The sequence below is a fragment of the Lissotriton vulgaris genome, chromosome 10, assembly GCF_964263255.1.
Source record: "Lissotriton vulgaris chromosome 10, aLisVul1.2, whole genome shotgun sequence".
In the NCBI taxonomy this organism is placed as follows: domain Eukaryota; kingdom Metazoa; phylum Chordata; class Amphibia; order Caudata; family Salamandridae; genus Lissotriton; species Lissotriton vulgaris.
The window spans coordinates 2477046-2496741 of NC_141698.1; the positions used below are offsets into that span (position 1 = coordinate 2477046).

Genomic DNA, 19696 nt, shown 5'->3' on the forward strand with positions numbered 1-19696 from the left:
TTAATATTGTTCTAACAAGACTTATGAGTCCATCCTTTGAACCATTGCACAGTTGTCCACTGCAATTCATGTCTTGGCAAGTTGCTTTCATGATTGCTATCAATTCACTGACGTGTCAGTGAGATTCATGCACTAACTTTAGAAGAACCCTTCTTCCAACTCCATCGAGACAGTGGTTCTTCAAACCAACCCAAAGTTCCTTCCAAAAGTAGTTTTTGCTGTTCATATTAACCAATCGGTTGAGTTACTTGTTTTTTCCCCTCAAACTGATTCAGTAGCAGAAAGAGCACTGCATACAAAAGAGCATTATATTGGGTGGCGTGGCTGAGCAGTCTGACATGGCGGACACTCTGTGGACTAGTTCCCGTATCTCCACCCAAATTTCATCACACTTCTGCCGACATTTCTGCTTTGAAGAAACTTGATCACTTCTCAGAGATGAGCAGTGACGTTCTGTGGCATTTTCGTGAGAGTGCACCTCTCGGACCCACAAAAGACCAGAAGAGCCTCAGTCGTGTCGTGCGGCCTGTGGAGCAAGGACAAGCAGGGAGCAGCCATATCGATGACCCGAGAGGAGTGCTCGTGCCCGGGACTAGAGGTATCACGCACCTGGTGCTAATCCCACTCATACCAGACCGGAGCAACGGAGTGGACTTATAGCATGCGGGCGGGCCTTGCCCACTGCTCTGTCGAGGTGAGACGTGAGAGCCGTCAGTTGCCCGGCGGGAACTGGGACAGCATCTCCACAGGTGCGACAGCCCCGACACAGCGGCTAGGGGTGCCGAAGCCCCGCTTTCAAGACACAGCGCGGCTTGGAGAGGAAACCTGTGTGTGGGTACCGGGCCCGTGAGTCCTCCCCTCCGCCAGCGTGGTTCTGCAGGCCGCGACCCAGTAAGACGAACAGCCACGGATTCAGCGACGGGTGAGCTGAGAATCAAAGCAGACACTGCACATGGCATCAAACAGTGGTGCCCAATGAAAGGAGAGGAGGACTGCAATACTGAGACACTGCAAGTTCGGACTGGGTCCTGAGCAGCAGGTGCCCCCTCCACCACAGCACATTCTATAACATACATGATGTTTGCACTCAACACAGTCATCCCTGTTATATCTAGCCACAAAAAGGTGAGAGAGAAAATGCCACCATGGTATTCACCTAAACTCCGATCACTAAAACAAATTTGCAATAGACTGGCGAGGGAATGGAGGAAAGATTACAGTGAACTGAGTAAACAAAAATATAGAGAATCTATAAAACTTTACCAAACTGAAATAAAAAAGCACAATCACTTTACTGTGAAGGAAAAATGAATTCAGCAGCTAACACTCCCAGGAAAATCTTACGCATAGCGAAGAATCTCCTAGAGCTTCCACCCTCAGACACCCAACAAGTTGTCTCGTCTACCCGCTGCAATGAACTTGCAGAATTCCTCAGTGGAAAAATTCAAGATATTTATAATGCGTTTTCTGGTTCCCCATGCCCCAGTGATCTTCTAGTAATGGATAAGTCCCTTTCTCCCATTGAGCTTTCACTGGAGGAATTTCCTGCCATGAATTTGGATACTCTATCAGAAATGTTCTCCCAAATAAAATCTGGCTCTCCGCTCGACCCAGCATCCCCATACGTCCTACGCAAAGTTAAAGAGGTAGTGTTTCCAGTCATATTAGAAGTGATAAACATATCTATTTCTTCTGGCCTAGTCCCAGCCCCTTGGAATCATGCCATGGGAAAGGCTCTACTTAAAAGCCACGCCTAAACCCTGATATCCTGGGTAATTGCCGTCCCATCTCCCTGCTCCCTGGGATCTGTACGATCTTAGAGAAGTATGTTCATACAATCCTTTTCGATTTCTTAGAAGCTCACAAACTCCTGCACTACTCACACACTGGTTTTCGCCCTCAACATGGAACAAAACCCGCTCTGCTGGCCGTGGTTGAAGAATCTAAAAGAAATCTTGATCAGGGTGAGTAGGCAGTGGCAGTGTCTGCAGCCACTGTGCTCGGCGCTGAGGCAGCTTTTAACGCGCTTTTTTACTTCTGGAAACTGCAAATTGCACATGCCTGATGGGATAGCGATTTAGGCTTCCCAGTTTTAAATTTTAACTTTTGCCACGATAGCTTGCTGGCTTACCTGCTGACACCGACTTCTGGGCTGATCTCTCCCCTCCTTCCCGCCTCGGTCCGACACGGTGATTAGCACCGATTGTGCGGAGGGCGGGGAAGGTCGAGACGGCTACTTCCGGGGAGCGGGGAGACCGGTCAGCGGTCTAGTGCTCCTGAGGCACTCGCTGTGGGGCCTATAAAGCGGATGCACTGTCGGCAGCGCAGCGGACGAGCGCAGCGGGCGCGACGTAGGCGCGCCGAAGTCGCGCTCAAGTCAAGCCCGTCTGCGCCCGTCCGCGGCCGTCCGCGGCCGACCTCGGCCCAGGGCCATGCCCCCTGCTCATCCTACAGGACATATACAGTGGAGCAGAGCGGACTTGCTATCTTATCGCAAGATGTGTGCCAGTAACTTGTGTTCACATGGCATGAGCGTGGAAGATACCACGGGGTGCAGCCACTGCCAGTTCAAGTTCGACCTGTCAATACACACTATCAGAGAACATCGTAAATTGGTCTGTGGCTTGTTGAATGTTCGGTCGCTGCGCAAGCATCGCCTGGATATCTTTGACCTCCTTAGAGAACAACAATGGGATCTACTCTTTCTCACTGAGACGTGGCTGGACTGCGACTCTGCCCCAGAGGTCCTGGAAGCCATCCCGGAGGGTTATACCCTAGTACGGCTAGATAGACCCAAAGGTAGAGGTGGAGGAATAGCCATTGTTGTGAGAGAGGGCTTATGTTGTCTTCTGGAGCAGATTGAGATTACAGATAGTGAGGCGGGCGCGTTTTCCATCCAAGTCAACGGGAGATACACTGTTAAGGGCCTCCTGATATATAGGCCACCGGGCCCTTCAACCAGATTTACAGAAAGTCTGATTGAAAGTGCCACAGAGGTAGCCCTACGCACAGATAAGTTCCTGGTGCTGGGTGACCTCAATATACACTTGGATGACCCCACTGATAGGGGAGCAGGGGACCTTCGCAAGGAGCTGAGGGCCCTTCAGCTCGAGCTGGTAGGTGAATCCCCTACCCATCAACGGGGCCACCTGCTGGACCCTATTTTTGCCAACTGGGGGCAAGTGGAAGCTCTAGCCCCCGTACCTATCCCTTGGTCGGATCATTTCCTGACGCCCTTTTCGATCTCCATTCCGGGAGCTAAAGTATTAGAAAAAGTGGCACTTCATCGTCCTGGACGGAGATGGGCCAATTTTTCACTCGCCAGGTTCAATGAAGCTCTTATGGTGGGGTATGAACTAAAGGGAACGGATGTGGAAACTGTTAACGATAGTTTGGACCAACGCATTCTAGTCGCCCTAGACCACGTAGCCCCGCTTGCCCAGATTAAAACAGGGGGACGCGCACTGAAAAATGCACCTTGGTTTAGTGAAGAAGTCCGTATGGCCAAATCCAAGTGTAAACGGGCAGAAAGGCGCTGGAGAATTGATTTCGCCACACAAGCTAGACTGGACTATGTTTCTAGCAGGCGATATTACCATGGACTAATCAAAAAAGCCAAAAAAATCTACTATGGCACTAGGATTGGGGAAGCCGAAAATTCCTCGAAAGAATTGTTTCTAATATACAAATCCCTCTCAGTGGGAAAGCCTGCAGCAGTCCCAGAGGAACTCTGTACAGTTGACCATTGCAACCGAGTAGCGGAATTTTTTTCCAACAAAGTCGCTACTATATACTCAACCTTCCCCAGTAGGGTTGACATGGACCCCGAGGTGGTAGAGGTATCTAAGGCATGTGATGATCGACGGGTGCTAGCGACATTCGTAACCCCACCCACTGAAAAACTCGTTCAGATCTGTGGGTCAATTAAATCAGGCTCCCCTCGTGATCCCACCACTCCTGGACGCCTTATGGGCAGTTTGCATGTCTTGGAGCCTCATATCCGCCGTCTTCTGGATCTCTCATTCGAGACTCATACTGTCCCGGATGCTTGGAAACGAGCGGTGGTTCTCCCCCTTCAAAAAAAGCCCAATGTTGGCTATGATAGGCTGGACAATCTTCGCCCCATCTCCCTCCTGCCATATATGGCGAAGATTGCCGAAAAAACCGTGAACCTCCAGCTAATGGGTTTTGTCGAAGAAGCTTCTCTACTCCATGACTCTCAATTTGGCTTCCGTCCTTGCCATTCGACGGAGTCAGCATTGCTCATGGCAGTGGAAGCTCTGCGACAGGGAGTGGATGAGGGCCAAACCATGGCCCTGATCCTCTTGGACCTAAGCGCAGCATTCGACACTGTAGCTCACTCCACCCTGCTACAGTGTCTGAATGATGGAGGGGTGGCAGGAGCTGCGCTTGGATGGATCCGGTCCTTCTTGACAGGCAGGTGTTTCCAAGTTCGCCAGGGAGAGTGTTACTCTAGGGAGATTGGGTTGGGCCAGGGAGTGCCGCAGGGCTCGTCCCTGAGCCCTACCCTGTTCAATCTCTATGTCTCCCCGCTGGCGACCATTGTTGAAGGCCACGGACTACGTCTTGTGTCCTATGGTGACGACACTCAGCTGGTGGTATCCCTCTCACGCGCACCTGGTCTAATGGCGGACAAGTTCAGAGTCTGCATGCAAGAACTGGCAGCCTGGATGTCCGCCAACTGCCTAAAACTTAATGGCAGCAAGACCGAGGTGCTCGTGGTGGGGGGGGGGTCCACCTGTCTGGTCGTCGGCATGGTGGCCACCCTGCCTGGGAGAGGTACCTGTTCCATGTCATGAAGCAAAGAATCTGGGTGTATGGCTAGATGAGGATCTTGCTTTTGATTCCCAGGTTAGTCGAGTGGTGGGTTCTGGGTGGACGGAAATTAGTTCTGTCCGTCGTTCTGGGTTATGGGGGGTCAGCGAGGGCCATGCCACGAGGCCGGGTCCAACAGTCAGGCAGCGTCCATCGCATGCTCTCCTTGGTGGAGGCTGTCATCCTTGACCCCTCGAAGACAACTGAAGATTTTGGAGGCATTTATTATTGGTTACTTGGCGTGTGTGTTTCATGCCGGTGATCTAGAAGATGAAAACAAAGCACAGATCTTAAGGTTGGTCAAAAGGAAAGAGTCTCCAAAAGTCTAGTTGTGTGGCTAAGACCGAAAGAACACGTTTTATTCTTTTCATTGTGGAAGAGACAACTGCAGGAACAGAAACAGCAACAGCAGACAAAGTTTTTTCAGTGACTGTCCGCTTTACGAGGCAGAGGCGATGGTCAACAACCTTCAGCTGCCACTAGTCAATTTTCCTCAAAACAATGACTCTGCATCTGCCGTCACCATTTTGAACCCCAGTGGGCTGGAGTGCCTCCACCTTTCTCCCAGCATCGTGAAAGATCACAAAGTATTTGTGGGTCCTGGATGTTATGCACAATGGGTGCAAAATTCAGGTTTTCCTCCTCTCCTTTTCAATTACCACTGAAAGATGAAAAACTCCTGATATGCTATATCAGGTAATTCAAGAAACAAGTTGCTTATTAGCGATGAACGCCTTAGAGCCAGTTCCAAAACATTAGTGGAACACCGTGGGTTGTTATCGCTAGTTTCTGACCAGCATAAAAGACCCAAACGAGTGTGTCCATTTGTAGACCTCGAGTAACCACATATCAATCAGGGGTCTGTATCAATCAGGGGTCTCTATTAATCAGGGGTTTGTATAGCGTGCTAATCACCCTTGAGGGTTTTAATCCGCTTGGCGGAGGGGGGGGGGGGGGGGGGGTGTTGCAGCTCCGGATCAGTCGAAGAGCCAGGTCTTGAGGTCCTTCCTTAACGTGTGCAGGGTCGGGGAACGTCTGATGTTCAAAGGCAGCTCGTTCCAGGTTTTGGCTGCGATGTAGGAGAAGGCTCTCTTGCCAGTTCTGTGTCTGCGGATGCGGGGGACCTCTGCCAGGGCAAGGTCTGCAGAGCGAAGTTCCTCTTGGGTACGTGGAAGGATACTCTCTCGTTGAGGTGTTTGGGTCCGGTGTTGTGGAGGGATTTGTAGGCGTGGGTGAGTAGTTTGAAGGTGACTCTCTTCTCGACGGGGAGCCAGTGGAGGCCTCGTTGGTGTTGGGTCACGTGCTCATGGCGCAGTGTCCCGAGGACGAGTCTGGCAGCGGCGTTCTGGATGGTCTGGAGTTTCTGCAGGAGAGTTTTGTTGATGCCGGCGTAGATGGCGTTGGCGTAGTCCAGTCTGCTGGTAATGAGTGTGTGGGTGACGGTTTGTCTGCAGTCAGAGAGGTCCACTTGAAGGTCTTACGGAGGACGTGAAGGCAGTTGAAACTAGTGGCTGTGACAACGTTGATCTGGCTGTTCATGGAGAGGGAGGAGTCAAGGATGATGCAGCGGTTCCGAGCGTGGTCTGTAGGGGTGGGAGGGCTCCTGAGGGCGGGAGGCCACCAGGTGTTGTCCCAGGCTGAGGTGCAGGGACCGAGGAAGAGGACCTCGGTCTTCTCTGAGTTTAGCTTCAGGCAGCTTTTCTTCATCCAGGCTGCCATGTTCTTCATACCTTCCTGGAAGCAGAGTCTGGTGTCTTCGGGATTTTTCATGAGCAAGAGGATGAGCTGGGTGTCGTCGGCGTAGGATACGATGCTGAGCCCATGCTGTCTGACGATGGCGGCGAAGGGGGCCATGTAGATGTTGAAAAGCGTGGGGCTGAGTGATGATCGCTGGGGTACTCCGCAGTTGATTTCCGTGGGTTTGGTGAGGAAGGGAGGGAGTCGAATCCTCTGGGTTCTGCTGGAGAGCAAGGATTGGATCCATTCAAGGGTGGCTCCTTGTATTCACGCCTTGTGCAGTTTGGCTGTGAGAGTGTGATGAGGAAACAGTGTTGAAGGCTGCGGAGAGGTCTAGCAGGATGAGGGCCGCAGTGTGTCCCTGGTCGAGTAGTATGCGGATGTCGTCAGTGGCGGCGAGGAGGGCGGTTTCAGTGCTGTGGTTACTGTGGAATCCAAATTGTGAGGCATCCAGGATGGAGTTCTCTTCGATGAAGGCGGTCAGCTGTGTGTTTAGGAGTCTCTCGGTGACTCTGGCCCCAAAGGGGAGGAGAGAGACAGGGCGGTAGTTTTTCTGGTTTCTTGAGGAGGTGGTTTCTTGAGGAGGGGTTTTACCACTGCCCGTTTCCAGTCGTCTGGGCAGATGCCTGATCTGAGGGAGGCGTGGATGGTGCATCCTAGTTCGGATGCGATGACTGTGGTGGCTCTGTGGAAGATGTGCAGAGGGCAGGGGTCTGTTGGTGCCCCTGAGTGGGTTTTCTTCATGGTTGCGGTGGTGAGCAACTCTAGCAAGGGGGATCCCATTCCTCATGTTTGTAGGGTTGCTTCATGGAGGCGAGTGGACTCAAAGACACGCCCACCCTACAGTGGGAGAGGTGACTGCCGCTGCTCTAGCAAGCAGTGTCCCATGCCTCATGTTCTAGAGTTGCTCCATGGAGGCGGTGTTTGTAGGGTTGCTCCATGGAGGCGGTGTTTGTAGGGTTGCTCCATGGAGGCGGTGTTTTTAGGGTTGCTCCATGGAGGCGGTGTTTGAGGGTTGCTCCATGGAGGCGGTGTTTTTAGGGTTGCTCCATGGAGGCGGTGTTTGTAGGGTTGCTCCATGGAGGCGGTGTTTGTAGGGTTGCTCCATGGAGGCCTTCCAGGGTTCTGGCTTCTCTTCTTGACTTGCTTGTTCGCGTCTGCCCTGTGGCTCTGATTGCACTTCGAGCAGTGTTCGCTTGCTGCTCATTTCTACCTTTCATGGATATCAGAGAGTCCAGTTGTGAGGAAGGAAAGGGGGCTTGTAATCCTGCTTCTTCATCGTGGGTGCTGTTTACAAATTCACAAAGTCCTCCCCTCCTCCGACGGTTCGGCACCAGAGTTGTGAACTCTGGCCTCTGTTGTATATTATCCTTCTTCTATTTCCTTTACTCCACCACAGTTCTTGCCTGTGTCACCCATTCCAGAATGTATATGGCTCTGTCTCCTTCTAGGGTTCTAGCTGGTGACAGTTTGTGCCTGGCCAGCTTGTGTTGAGGTGACTTCTCCTGTTCTCCTGCAATAAACCTCTGTTGCTGCTCCTGTGGTCTCCTGGTTACTTACTACAATTTTGGCGACGTTACCTGCTGGCCAGTATTATTGAAGACCTCATCTTGATGCATTTTCAAGATTGTCAGCGGAAAGCAGGAGTTTCCCTCAACAAGAAACGAATCCACGGTGTGCAAATCTTGTCAAGGCTCTTCTCTTCACTTTCCAGTGGATGTTTCCTTCTGTGGTAACCCTATCATCTATTTTTGGGACTGGAAAGCGGAGCGGAGCTCGAGCTCTACCAGCGCTGACGTCACCCAAACAACGGAGCTGGTGAGTCATTGCTGAGCGAGTGCAGCGCGTGTGTGAGCCACGCTCCAGACTCCGTCTCTGGTTGCCTTGGAGACGCCGAGTGCAGCGCGTGTGTGAGCCACGCTAGAGACGCCGTCTTCCGTTGCCGTGGAGACACACCAGACTCGTCAGCTATTGCGCACTGAGTACAGCGTGTGCGCGAGCAACGCTGTTGCCCTGGAGACGCACCAGCTGTTATCAGGAAGGCTGTGCGCGAGTCAGCTGAAGCGAGAGCAACGTGTTACTGGAGAGGCACTTCCTGTAAAGTTTCAAGCCTCGTTCCCAGACGATTTCAAGCCTCGTTTCCAGGCGATTTCAAGCCTCGTTTTCATTCCAGCTGAAATCCAAGCCTCGTTTTAAGCGGCGGCCATTTCTTTTATGGTTTAGTGTTTACATTACAGTTTCACCTCGTTTTCCAGCCGTTTTTGTGAAATTGAATCGGAATTTACCCGGTTTGCCCTAAAACTCCTGCCTGGCTCTGTTGCAGTACTTCAGAATTGTTTGGACACCTTATAAATGGTAAGAGGCATTACTTCAATCTTCTAGTTTCTTTTATTGTGCAAATCTTGTGGGCATTTTATTTTCTTTCCACAATCTGTGAACATGGCACAACAATTTGTGGTAACCTTGCCTCCCCAGTTCTTACCTGAACCTGGGGTACCTGAAATACCTTGGGAAGACTGGTATATCATGTTTGACAATTACCTGGAAGCACTGGATGGACAGGAATTTTCACCCAAAAGGAAAAAAGCCATCCTTTTGAGCACTTTGGGCAAAGAAGGGCAGAGGGTATTTAGATTCCTACCTATCACACTTGGAGCCGGTGGGCCTGATATTGACGAGTTTAAGGAAGCCGTTGATTGCTTGGAGATCAGATTTGCAAAGGAAGAGAATCTGATTATGAACCGCTATAAGTTCTACACACAACGCCAAAAAGAGTCAGAAACCATAGATGACTTTGTTGCCAGACTCAGAGAGCTTTCTATAAAGTGTAAGTTTGGTTCTATGAATGACGAGCTTATAAGAGATCAATTGGTCGTCCAGTGCTCAAGCAAGAAAATTCAAGAGCGGCTATGGGCAGCCAAAAATCCTAACCTGAAAGACGCCATTGATCTGGCCAAAGTAATTGAGGAGTCTAGTAAGTGCATGAAGGTCCTTGATTCGCACAAGTCTACTCCTCACCAAGAAGTTTCTGTGGTTACCGACAAAGGTAGCGTTGTGGGGTGTGAGCATTGTTCTGGAGACAGTGTTGCGGTAGTAAAAAACAGACCCAGACCCTCTGTCAACTCTGCCAAGAAAACCACAGTAAGCAAAGTCTGCAACAGGTGTGGCAGCAGCAGCCACTCTTCCGACGCCAGGTTTTGTTTTGCATCAAACAAAGAGTGTTTGAAGTGTGGGAAAGTTGGACATTTTTCCAAGATGTGCAAGGGCAAAGCTAGACAGAGAGTGAATATTGTTGATGACTACTACGCTGATGATTCCGGAGTTGAACCTGACAGACTCTTGGTTATTGATGATGTTGATGTCATTTGTGATGATCCAAGACAAACCAGACCCAAAGCCATCTTCAAGATTGACTCCCACGAGGTGTTGTTGATGGTTGACACGGGTTCTCGACATACCATTATACCCAAGTCTACGTTCGATGCCTTTTGGGAGGGTGTGAACTTACAGCGTAGTGATATCTCACCTAAGGGTTTCAATGGCCAGAAGATTGAAATCCTGGGTTTCTTTGAATCTGAGATTGCTTTTGAAAAAAGGTCCATTTTTGGGAAAGTTTATGTTTCCATTGATGGCCCGCCTATTCTAGGGTGGGTACATCAATATGACCTCTACATCGTCATCAATCCTAGGGCAAAGAATCAGATTATGGTTGTTGACGATGACTCTATTGAATTCATTTTGTCTGAATTTCGTTCTGTGTTCAGGGAGGAGTTGGGTGAACTTCGGGGGTATGCCCATCTCATTAAGTTAAAGAAGGGTAGTCTGCCTGTGCAACATCGGGTAAGGAGAATTCCCATTTCAATCCGGAGTGAGGTGAAACTCTTGATTGAAGAGATGCTTCAGTCTGGGGTAATTGAGCCTACAGAAGCTTCAGCATGGGTTTCGCCCGTCGTGATTTCTAAAAAATCAGACGGAAAATTGAGATTCTGTGTGGACCTCAGGTCCCTAAACAAGTGTGTCGTTGCGGACACCTTCCCTTTACCCAACATCACAGAGATGGTTTCCACTCTTCAGGGTGCGAGATATTTCTCAAAACTCGACCTGAAGAGCGCCTACCATCAGGTTAAGCTCCATGAGTCCTCGAAGCATCTTACCGCCTTCATCACCCCAGAGGGTATTTTCCAATTTACTCGCCTTCCCTTTGGGCTGATTTCGGCGGCGAGTGTCTTTCAAAGATTGGTCAGCGAAATCTTTAAGGGACTCAAAAATGTAATATTCTTTCAAGATGACATCTTGGTCTTTGGCGAGTCCGTGTCTGATCACAACCTTGTTCTCAGGAATGTTCTACACAGAATCTGGGACACTGGCCTTACACTACGTAGGGAGAAGTGCTCTTTTCTTGTGGAGAACATTGAGTACTTGGGACATGAGATTTCAGTCAATGGCGTCAGACCCAAGAAGAACCTTCTTGATGCGATACGCTTAGCTCCTTGCCCGTCTGACAAGGACCAGTTGCGGTCATTCATGGGCTTGATCGAATACTACTCCAAATTTGTGGAGAAGTTCTCAGAGAAGACCTTGCCTCTGAGAACCTTATTGAAGAAGGGTTGCAAATTTTCATGGGATTCTGAAATGGAAGCTTGTTTTAATGAGATTAAGGAGGCCATCTGCAGTGCTAAGGTTCTGGCACCCTTTGATACCGCCAAGCCCTCCACTTTATTGGTGGATGCCAGTGCCTGTGGCCTCGGTGCAGTCTTACTTCAGTCCCACAAGGATGGTGACAGACCTGTTGCCTTTGCCTCACGTACCCTTTCAAAATGTGAACAGAACTATTCTGTTATCGAGAAAGAGGCCTTGGCGGCTGCGTGGGGTGCTCATCATTTCCGTCCATATCTATGGGGCACACGCTTCAACCTTAAGACTGACCATAAACCCCTCATCCGCATTCTTTCTCCCGGGGGTGGGGCATTTGGTTCTCCAAGGTTGGCAAGGTTAGCCTCTAAACTTCAGGAATACCACTTTGACATTTCTCACATTTCTGGGTGGAGGAACTTCCAGGCCGATTGTCTATCTAGGTTGGCTGTTCCTTCTGGTTCTGATGTTGGTTTCAGTCTGGAGGAGTGTGATGCGAATGTTGCTTGGATTGACGATGTGCTTCTTCTTTCAGAGAGCTCCTTTTCTCGCTCTGAGTGGGTTGATGCCATGTCTAAAGATACTGTGTTACAGGAGGTCATCCAGCTCATCAGATTGGGTTCACGGAGAGAGAGCTGTCTCCATGTCTCTGTCCGTCCTTTTCTCAAAGTCATTGATGACTTGTCCGTTTGCAGTGACAATGTCATATTGCGTGGTGATAAATTTGTGCCTCCAGCTGATTTGAGACCGAAGCTCATTTCTCTAGCTCATGAGGGTCACCTTGGCCAAACCCTGACGCAACAGCGTCTCAAGCTCAACTTTTGGTGGCCCGGTATGGACTCCATGGTCTCCTCATGGGTGGAGGATTGTTCTACCTGCAAGGTGGGTGAGAAGAGACTTAAAGTTTCAGTGGGTTCTGAAATGGGTGCGCTGCAGTTCCCCGAAATTCCGTGGCACACCATCTGCTTAGATTTTATTGGTCCCATTGCCGAACTACCTCTTTCCCAGAGGTTTGCTGTTGTCACTGTCGACTGTCATTCTAAGTGGCTGTCGGTGGAGTTTCTCAAGGACATCACCACGGCTACTACCATTAATCACCTTAAGTCTCTGTTTTTTAGAGAAGGTTTCCCTAATGTTCTTATAACGGACAATGGCACACAGTTGGTTTCGCATGAGATGCAAGCCTTTTTGTCTGATTGCGGAATTTCCCACCATAGGACCTCCCTCTACAACCCACAGGGTAATGGTCTCTGTGAACGCCTTAATAGATTGGTGAAAGGCACCGTTCAAATGGCCCTCTCTAGTGGTTCTTCTGTCTCTTCCCTTGTTAGTGAAATGGTTTATGCGTATTGTACCACTCTTCATGGTTCCCACTCCAGATCTCCTTTTGAGATGATGAGGGGCAGGGTTCCCAGCACCAAACTCATTCCCTCTTGGCTCAAAAATTTGGTCTGTCAGTCTCTTTCAGGTGACTTTTCAAGTGTGGTTCCCAAGCCTTCTTGTAAGGCCTCTGTGTCCCCTTCCGGTACGGTTGCTTCTAGTCGCAGTTCTGTAGGTCTGCTTCCTAGGGTCTCCTCTCGCAAGTCTCCTGAAGGTGATGGGCCCTCCACCAAGGTTGTTGCTGGTAAAATTGCAAAAGGTGACCTTGTCAAGGTGAAGTCTGGTCGTGTTTCCGGTGGTTTGTCCAAGTTCCGTGGCCCTTTTCTTGTTAAGATGGTCTATCCCCACTATGTTGTTCTCTCCAATGGGGAGAAATGGAACTTAAGGAGGGTTGCTCTCTATCAGAAAGGTGGCGTTAGTCCTGTAGTTGGTCCCAGTCCTGTTCCTGTTTCTTTTCCTGTCCAAGATTCTCCCTCCTCAGGGTTCATGCTTGTTCCTTCTCCAGATCCGGGTCCCGTGCTTCCTGCTCCTGCTAATGTCTCTTCCAGGGCTGATGGTGGAGGGGATGCTCCTGATCCTGCTGGGTCTCTTCCCAATTCCATTACTGATCTTGTTCCCAACTCCGCAACTGATTATAATTCCAACCCCATTGCTTCTTCAAGTTCTTCTTTGCCTGCCGTCAGACCTCAAAGGAGCCACAGGCCACCTACTTATTTGAATGATTTCTGTTGTGATTAGTTCTTTTAGAGGGGTGACGTGTGTTCCTTTTCAATGCTTATTAGTTGTGATGTTTTCATCGCTCATATGTACCTGTGTTTTATTGTATGATGTTCTCATTACTTCTATTTACCTGTGTTTGAATGCTTATCGTTCTATGATGCCTCCATTTTATTTCGTTAGTCTTGTGCTAAGTTTCCTTTCAATGACATGCACATTCCTTGCGTTAAGTTTTCTTTCTTTTCTTTTGCTTTATTCTACGAGAGGAGATGTGTTGTATATTATCCTTCTTCTATTTCCTTTACTCCACCACAGTTCTTACCTGTGTCACCCATTCCAGAATGTATATGGCTCTGTCTCCTTCTAGGGTTCTAGCTGGTGACAGTTTGTGCCTGGCCAGCTTGTGTTGAGGTGACTTCTCCTGTTCTCCTGCAATAAACCTCTGTTGCTGCTCCTGTGGTCTCCTGGTTACTTACTACAGCCTCCTACTCCAGTCTTCTTGGGGCTCCAAAAACGCACTGCCCGGCCGCCTTGCCGCTGGGCAGGAAGGGGCAGTGCAGCCTTCTGAAAGTGCCAGGGACACCATATCAGAGCTCTGCTGGGGTCAATGTTAAGACACCAGTTCGCTCTTTCTGTTATGACGATAAAGCGAAGGCCATTTCAACGCGGTCTGTTGGATCGCGGGTTTTACAACGCAAGGAGGGGCGCTGGACATAGGAATAGTGTGAATTACTATTCCAACTCCAGTCTACATACAGTAGGGAGGGTGTTGGAAACAGTAATTAGCACTATTCCTTAGTCAACAGCGCCCTCCAGTGCAAGTCGGTGTAAAGACTTGCGTAGTGAAAACCACGATGTAATAGTACCAGGTTAAAATGGATGCGTGGTGAACGATGTCTCCCTCTGGTGTTTACTACACCCTGTTTGGCAGCGGTGTTTCAGCCAATTGCTCTGTTTGTGTTTCAGTTTGGCAATTTGGATGCCTAAAACTCAGTAAATGTTGCCCTGTTGGCCATGTTTGTTTAGGAAAACATATATTTGTGTCCTGTATTCCAGAATCATGCACCATGCGGAGATATTCAATCTTCAAATAATTTAGAAGTAATACTCTTACTGAATAATCGGGCTGCACCTTCCCTGGCCTCTCTCCTGAAGAGGGCAGTAAGGGCAGAAGAAAGCAGTGATGGATACACCGCGAGAGGGCTTCATCTAATGCTCATATCCTCAGCTGGTCCTTGCCTGTTGCTCCTCTGTCTTTCAGCTCCTCTCCTCTCTTCTCCTTCCCTCCCCTTCCTCTCCCCTCCTCTCCTCCTCCCCTCCCCTTTCCTCTCTCCTCTCCTCCCCTCTCATCTCTCCTCCCCATCTCTTCTCTCATCCTCCCCTCTCCTTTCCTCTCCTCTCCTCTCTCTTCTCCTCCCTCTTCTCCTCCCTCTTCTCCTCCCCTCCCTTCTCCTCTCCTCTCCTCATCTCTCCCTTCTCCTCTCTTTCCCTCCCCTCACCTCTCCTCTCCTCCCCTCCCTTCCCCTACCTTCTCCTCCCTTCTCCTCCCCTCTACTCCCATCCCCTCTCCTCTCCTCCCCTCTCCTCTCTCCTCTCACTGCTCCTCGCCTCTTTCCTTCCCCTCTCTTTCCTTCCCCTCTCCTCACCTCCCCTCTCCTCTTCTCTCCTCCCTCCCCTGCCTTCTCCTCCCCTCTACTCCCATCCCTTCTCCTCTCCTCCCTTCCCCTCTTCTCTCTCCTCTCCTCTCTTCTCCTCCCTATCCTCTCCTCTCCTCTCCCTTTCCTTCCCCTCTCCTCACCTCCCCTCTCCTCTTCTCTCCCCTCTCCTCTCTTTCCCTCCCCTCACCTCCCCTCCCCTCACCTCCCCTCCCCTCTCCTCTCCTCTCTCCTCTCTTCTCCTCTCCTCTTCTCTCCCCTCTCCTCTCAACGCTCCTCGCCTCTCTTTCCTTCCCCTCTCTTTCCTTCCCCTCTCCCCTCTCCGCCCCTCTCCTCCCCTCTTTTCCCCTCTCCTCTTCTCCCCTTTCCTCTCCTCTCCCGTCTCCTCTCCTCTCTTCTGTCCTCTCTTCTCTTTCCCTCCCCTCTCCTCTTCTCCCCACATCTCTCCTCTGCTCCCTCTCCTCTCCTCTAGATGCTCCATCTTCGCTGGGTGTCATAGAACAGAAACAGTGATCAGGTGACCGATAACTGAACTGAATCCTCTGACCCCTCTGCTGTGCCTTTACTCCCCCTCCCCACACTCTTGAGTGGCTAAACTACGTTGCTGAGGTTTTTTGTTATCTGTTTTCTTTGTATCCCAGCTCTGTGCCACAGCCCAGCCCCTGGATACAGTCCAGCCACTGTGCCACAGCCCAGCCTCAGTCCAGCCTCTGTGCTACAGTCCAGCCTCGGCTCAGCCTCTGTGCCACAGTACAGCCTCAGTCCAGCCTCTGTGTACAGTCCAGCCCCTGGGTACAGTCTAGCCTCTGTGCCACAGTCCAGCCCCGGGGTACAGCCCAGCCCCTGGATACAGTCCAGCCACTGGATACAGTCCAGCCACTGTGCCACAGTCCAGCCTCAGTCCAGCCCCTGTGCCACAGTCCAGCCCCGGGGTACTGTCCAGCCTCTGTGCCACAGTCCAGCCTTAGTCCTGCCTCTGTGCCACAGTCAAGCCCCTGTGTAGCCACACACGGTAGCCTCAGCTGTCCATATGTTGCCCGCTGGGACGGTCTTGCCCCTGAGAACTGACGCAGAGCGGGAAGATAGTTGGGCGCCTCCTAGCTGTGAACACTTGTGCTAACTTGTCTTTTTAATTTGTAGGAAGCCAGAGAAAGGAATCCAGTACCTCATCGAGCGCGGCTTCCTGTCCGATACACCTGTCGGCGTAGGCCATTTCATCCTGGAGCGGAAAGGCTTAAGTCGTCAGATGATTGGAGAGTTCCTGGGGAACCGGCAGAAGCAGTTCCATCGAGACGTCTTAGAGTAAGGACACTGATTGGTCTTCACCCATGTAATTGTGGGCGTGATCCCATACCAGCACCTGTCTGTACCGCCAAAATGAAGTTTACAGGTTGTCTGATCCTTTAGCCGTAGCCGGGTGGAGACCAGTGCAGCCTCCTCTTAGATGTGTGACAATCCCAATTTAGATATGATAATCCCAGGCCGCAACTCAGATATGATAATCCCAGGCCGCAACTCAGATATGATAATCCCAGGCTGCAACTCAGATATGATAATCCCAGGCCGCAACTCAGATATGATAATCCCACGCCGCAGCTCCGATATGATAATCCCACGCCACAACTCAGATATGATAATCCCACGCCGCAGTTCCGATATGATAATCCCACGCCACAACTCAGATATGATAATCCCACGCCGCAGCTCAAATATGATAGTCCCATGGCGCAAATCAGATATGATAATCCCAGGCCGCAACTCAGATATGATAATCCCAGGCCGCAACTCAGATATGATAATCCCAGGCCGCATCTCAGATATGATAATCCCAGGCCGCAGCTCCGATATGATAATCCCACGCCACAAGTCAGATATGATAATCCCACGCCGCAGCTCCGATATGATAATCCCACACCACAACTCAGATATGATAATCCCACGCCGCAACTCAGATATGATAATCCCACGCCGCAGCTCAGATATGATAGTCCCATGGCGCAATTCAGATATGATAATCCCACGTCGTATCTCAGATATGATAATCCCATGCCACAACTCAGATATGAAAATCCCACGCCGCAGCTCAGATATGATAATCACACTCCGCAATTCAGATATGATAATCCCACGCCGCAAGTTGATATGATCATCCCACGCCGCAGCTCAGATATGATAATCACACTCTGCAATTCAGGTATGATAATCCCATGCTGTAGGTTTATATGATAATCCCACACCGCAACTCAGATATGAAAATCCCACCCACAACTCAGATATGATAATCCAACGCCGCAGCTCAAATATGATAATCACCCTCCACAATTCAGATATGATAATCCCACGCCACAATTCAGATATGATAATCCCACGCCACAACTCAGATATGATAATCTCATGCCGAAACTCAGATAAAATAATCCTACGCCACAGCTCAGATATGATAATCCCACACCACAGCTCAAATATGATAATCCCACGCCACAGCTCAGATATGATAATCACACTCCGCAACTCAGCTAAAATAATCCCATGCCACAACTCAGATATGATAATCACACTCTGCAACTCAGATAAAATAATCCAATGCCACAACTCAGATATGTTAATCCCACGCCACATCTCAGATAAAATAATTCCACGCCACAACTCAAATATGATAATCCCACGCCGCAACTCAGATAAAATAATCCCACGCCGCAACTCAGATATGATAATCCCAGGCCGCAGGTCAGATATGATAATCCCACGCCACAGCTCAAATATGATAATCCCACTTCGCAACTCAGATAATATATTCCCACGCCACAGCTCAGATATGATTATCCCATGCCACAGCTCAGATATGATAATCCCACACCCCAACTCCGATATGATAATCCCACGCCACAACTCAGATATGATAATCCCACACCGAAGCTCTGTTACAATAATCCCTCACCACACCTCAGATACAATAATACCTCACCACATCTCAGATATGATGATACCACACTGAAGCTCAGTTAAAATAATCCCTCACCACACCTCAGATAAAATAATCCCAAACCACAGCTCAGATATGATAATCCCTCACCACACATCACAAAAAATAATCCCTCCCCACATCTCAGATATGATAATCCCACGCCACAATTCAGATGTGATAATCCTATGCCACAGCTCAAATACCGTAGTTCCTCACCACAGCTCAGATATGATAATCTTTTACCACAACTCAGATACGACAATCCCACACCACAATTCAATTATGATAATCAAATGCCACAAATAGGACATGATAAGCTCATATCACAACTCTTATATGATAATCACTCACCACATCTCAGATATGATAATCCCTCACCACACCTCACATAAAATAAGCCCTCACCACATCTCAGATATGATAATCCAATGCCACAATTCAGATGTGATAATCCTACGCCACAGCTCAAATACGATAATCTTTCACCACAACTCAGATCCGACAATCCCACACCACATTTCAATTATGATAATCAAACGCCACAAATAGGACATGATAACCTCATATCACAACTCTTATATGATAATCCCTCACCACAGCTCAGATATGATAATCCCTCCCCACATCTCACATGAAATAATCCCTCACCACATCTCAGATATGATAATCCCACGCCACAATTCAGATGTGATAATCCTACGCCACAGCTCAAATACTGTAGTTCCTCACCACAGTTCAGATATGATAATCTTTTACCACAACTCAGATACGACAATCCCACACCACAATTCAATTATGATAATCAAATGCCACAAATAGGACATGATAAGCTCATATCACAACTCTTATATGATAATCACTCACCACATCTCAGATATGATAATCCCTCACCACACCTCACATAAAATAAGCCCTCACCACATCTCAGATATGATAATCCAATGCCACAATTCAGATGTGATAATCCTACGCCACAGCTCAAATGCAGAAGTTCCTCACCACAGCTCAAATATGATAATCTTTCACCACAACTCAGATCCAACAATCCCACACCACATTTCAATTATGATAATCAAACGCCACAAATAGGACACGATAACCTCATATCACAACTCTTATATGATAATCCCTCACCACAGCTCAGATATGATAATCCCTCCCCACACCTCACATGAAATAATCCCTCACCACATCTCAGATATGATAATCCCATGCCACAATTCAGATGTGATAATCCTACGCCACAGCTCAAATATCGTAGTTCCTCACCACAGTTCAGATATGATAATCTTTTACCACAACTCAGATACGACAATCCCACACAATTCAATTATGATAATCAAATGCCACAAATAGGACATGATAAGCTCATATCACAACTCTTATATGATAATCACTCACCACATCTCAGATATGATAATCCCTCACCACACCTCACATAAAATAAGCCCTCACCACATCTCAGATATGATAATCCAATGCCACAATTCAGATGTGATAATCCTACGCCACAGCTCAAATGCAGAAGTTCCTCACCACAGCTCAAATACGATAATCTTTCACCACAACTCAGATCCAACAATCCCACACCACATTTCAATTATGATAATCAAACGCCACAAATAGGACACGATAACCTCATATCACAACTCTTATATGATAATCCCTCACCACAGCTCAGATATGATAATCCCTCCCCACACCTCACATGAAATAATCCCTCACCACATCTCAGATATGATAATCCCATGCCACAATTCAGATGTGATAATCC

At 49.1% G+C, this 19696-nt stretch overlaps 1 protein-coding gene across 5 annotated transcripts in view; it reads left to right on the forward strand.

The window, feature by feature from the left end:
* IQSEC2 (IQ motif and Sec7 domain ArfGEF 2) overlaps positions 1-19696 on the forward strand; it is a 942770-nt gene that overhangs the window by 765406 nt on the left and 157668 nt on the right. For all 5 annotated transcript variants that reach the window (XM_086940141.1, XM_086940140.1, XM_086940143.1 and 2 more), the window contains one exon: positions 16098-16259. In XM_086940141.1, coding sequence (XP_086796267.1) covers positions 16098-16259 — 162 coding nt within the window. The remainder of the gene's footprint in view (positions 1-16097; positions 16260-19696) is intronic.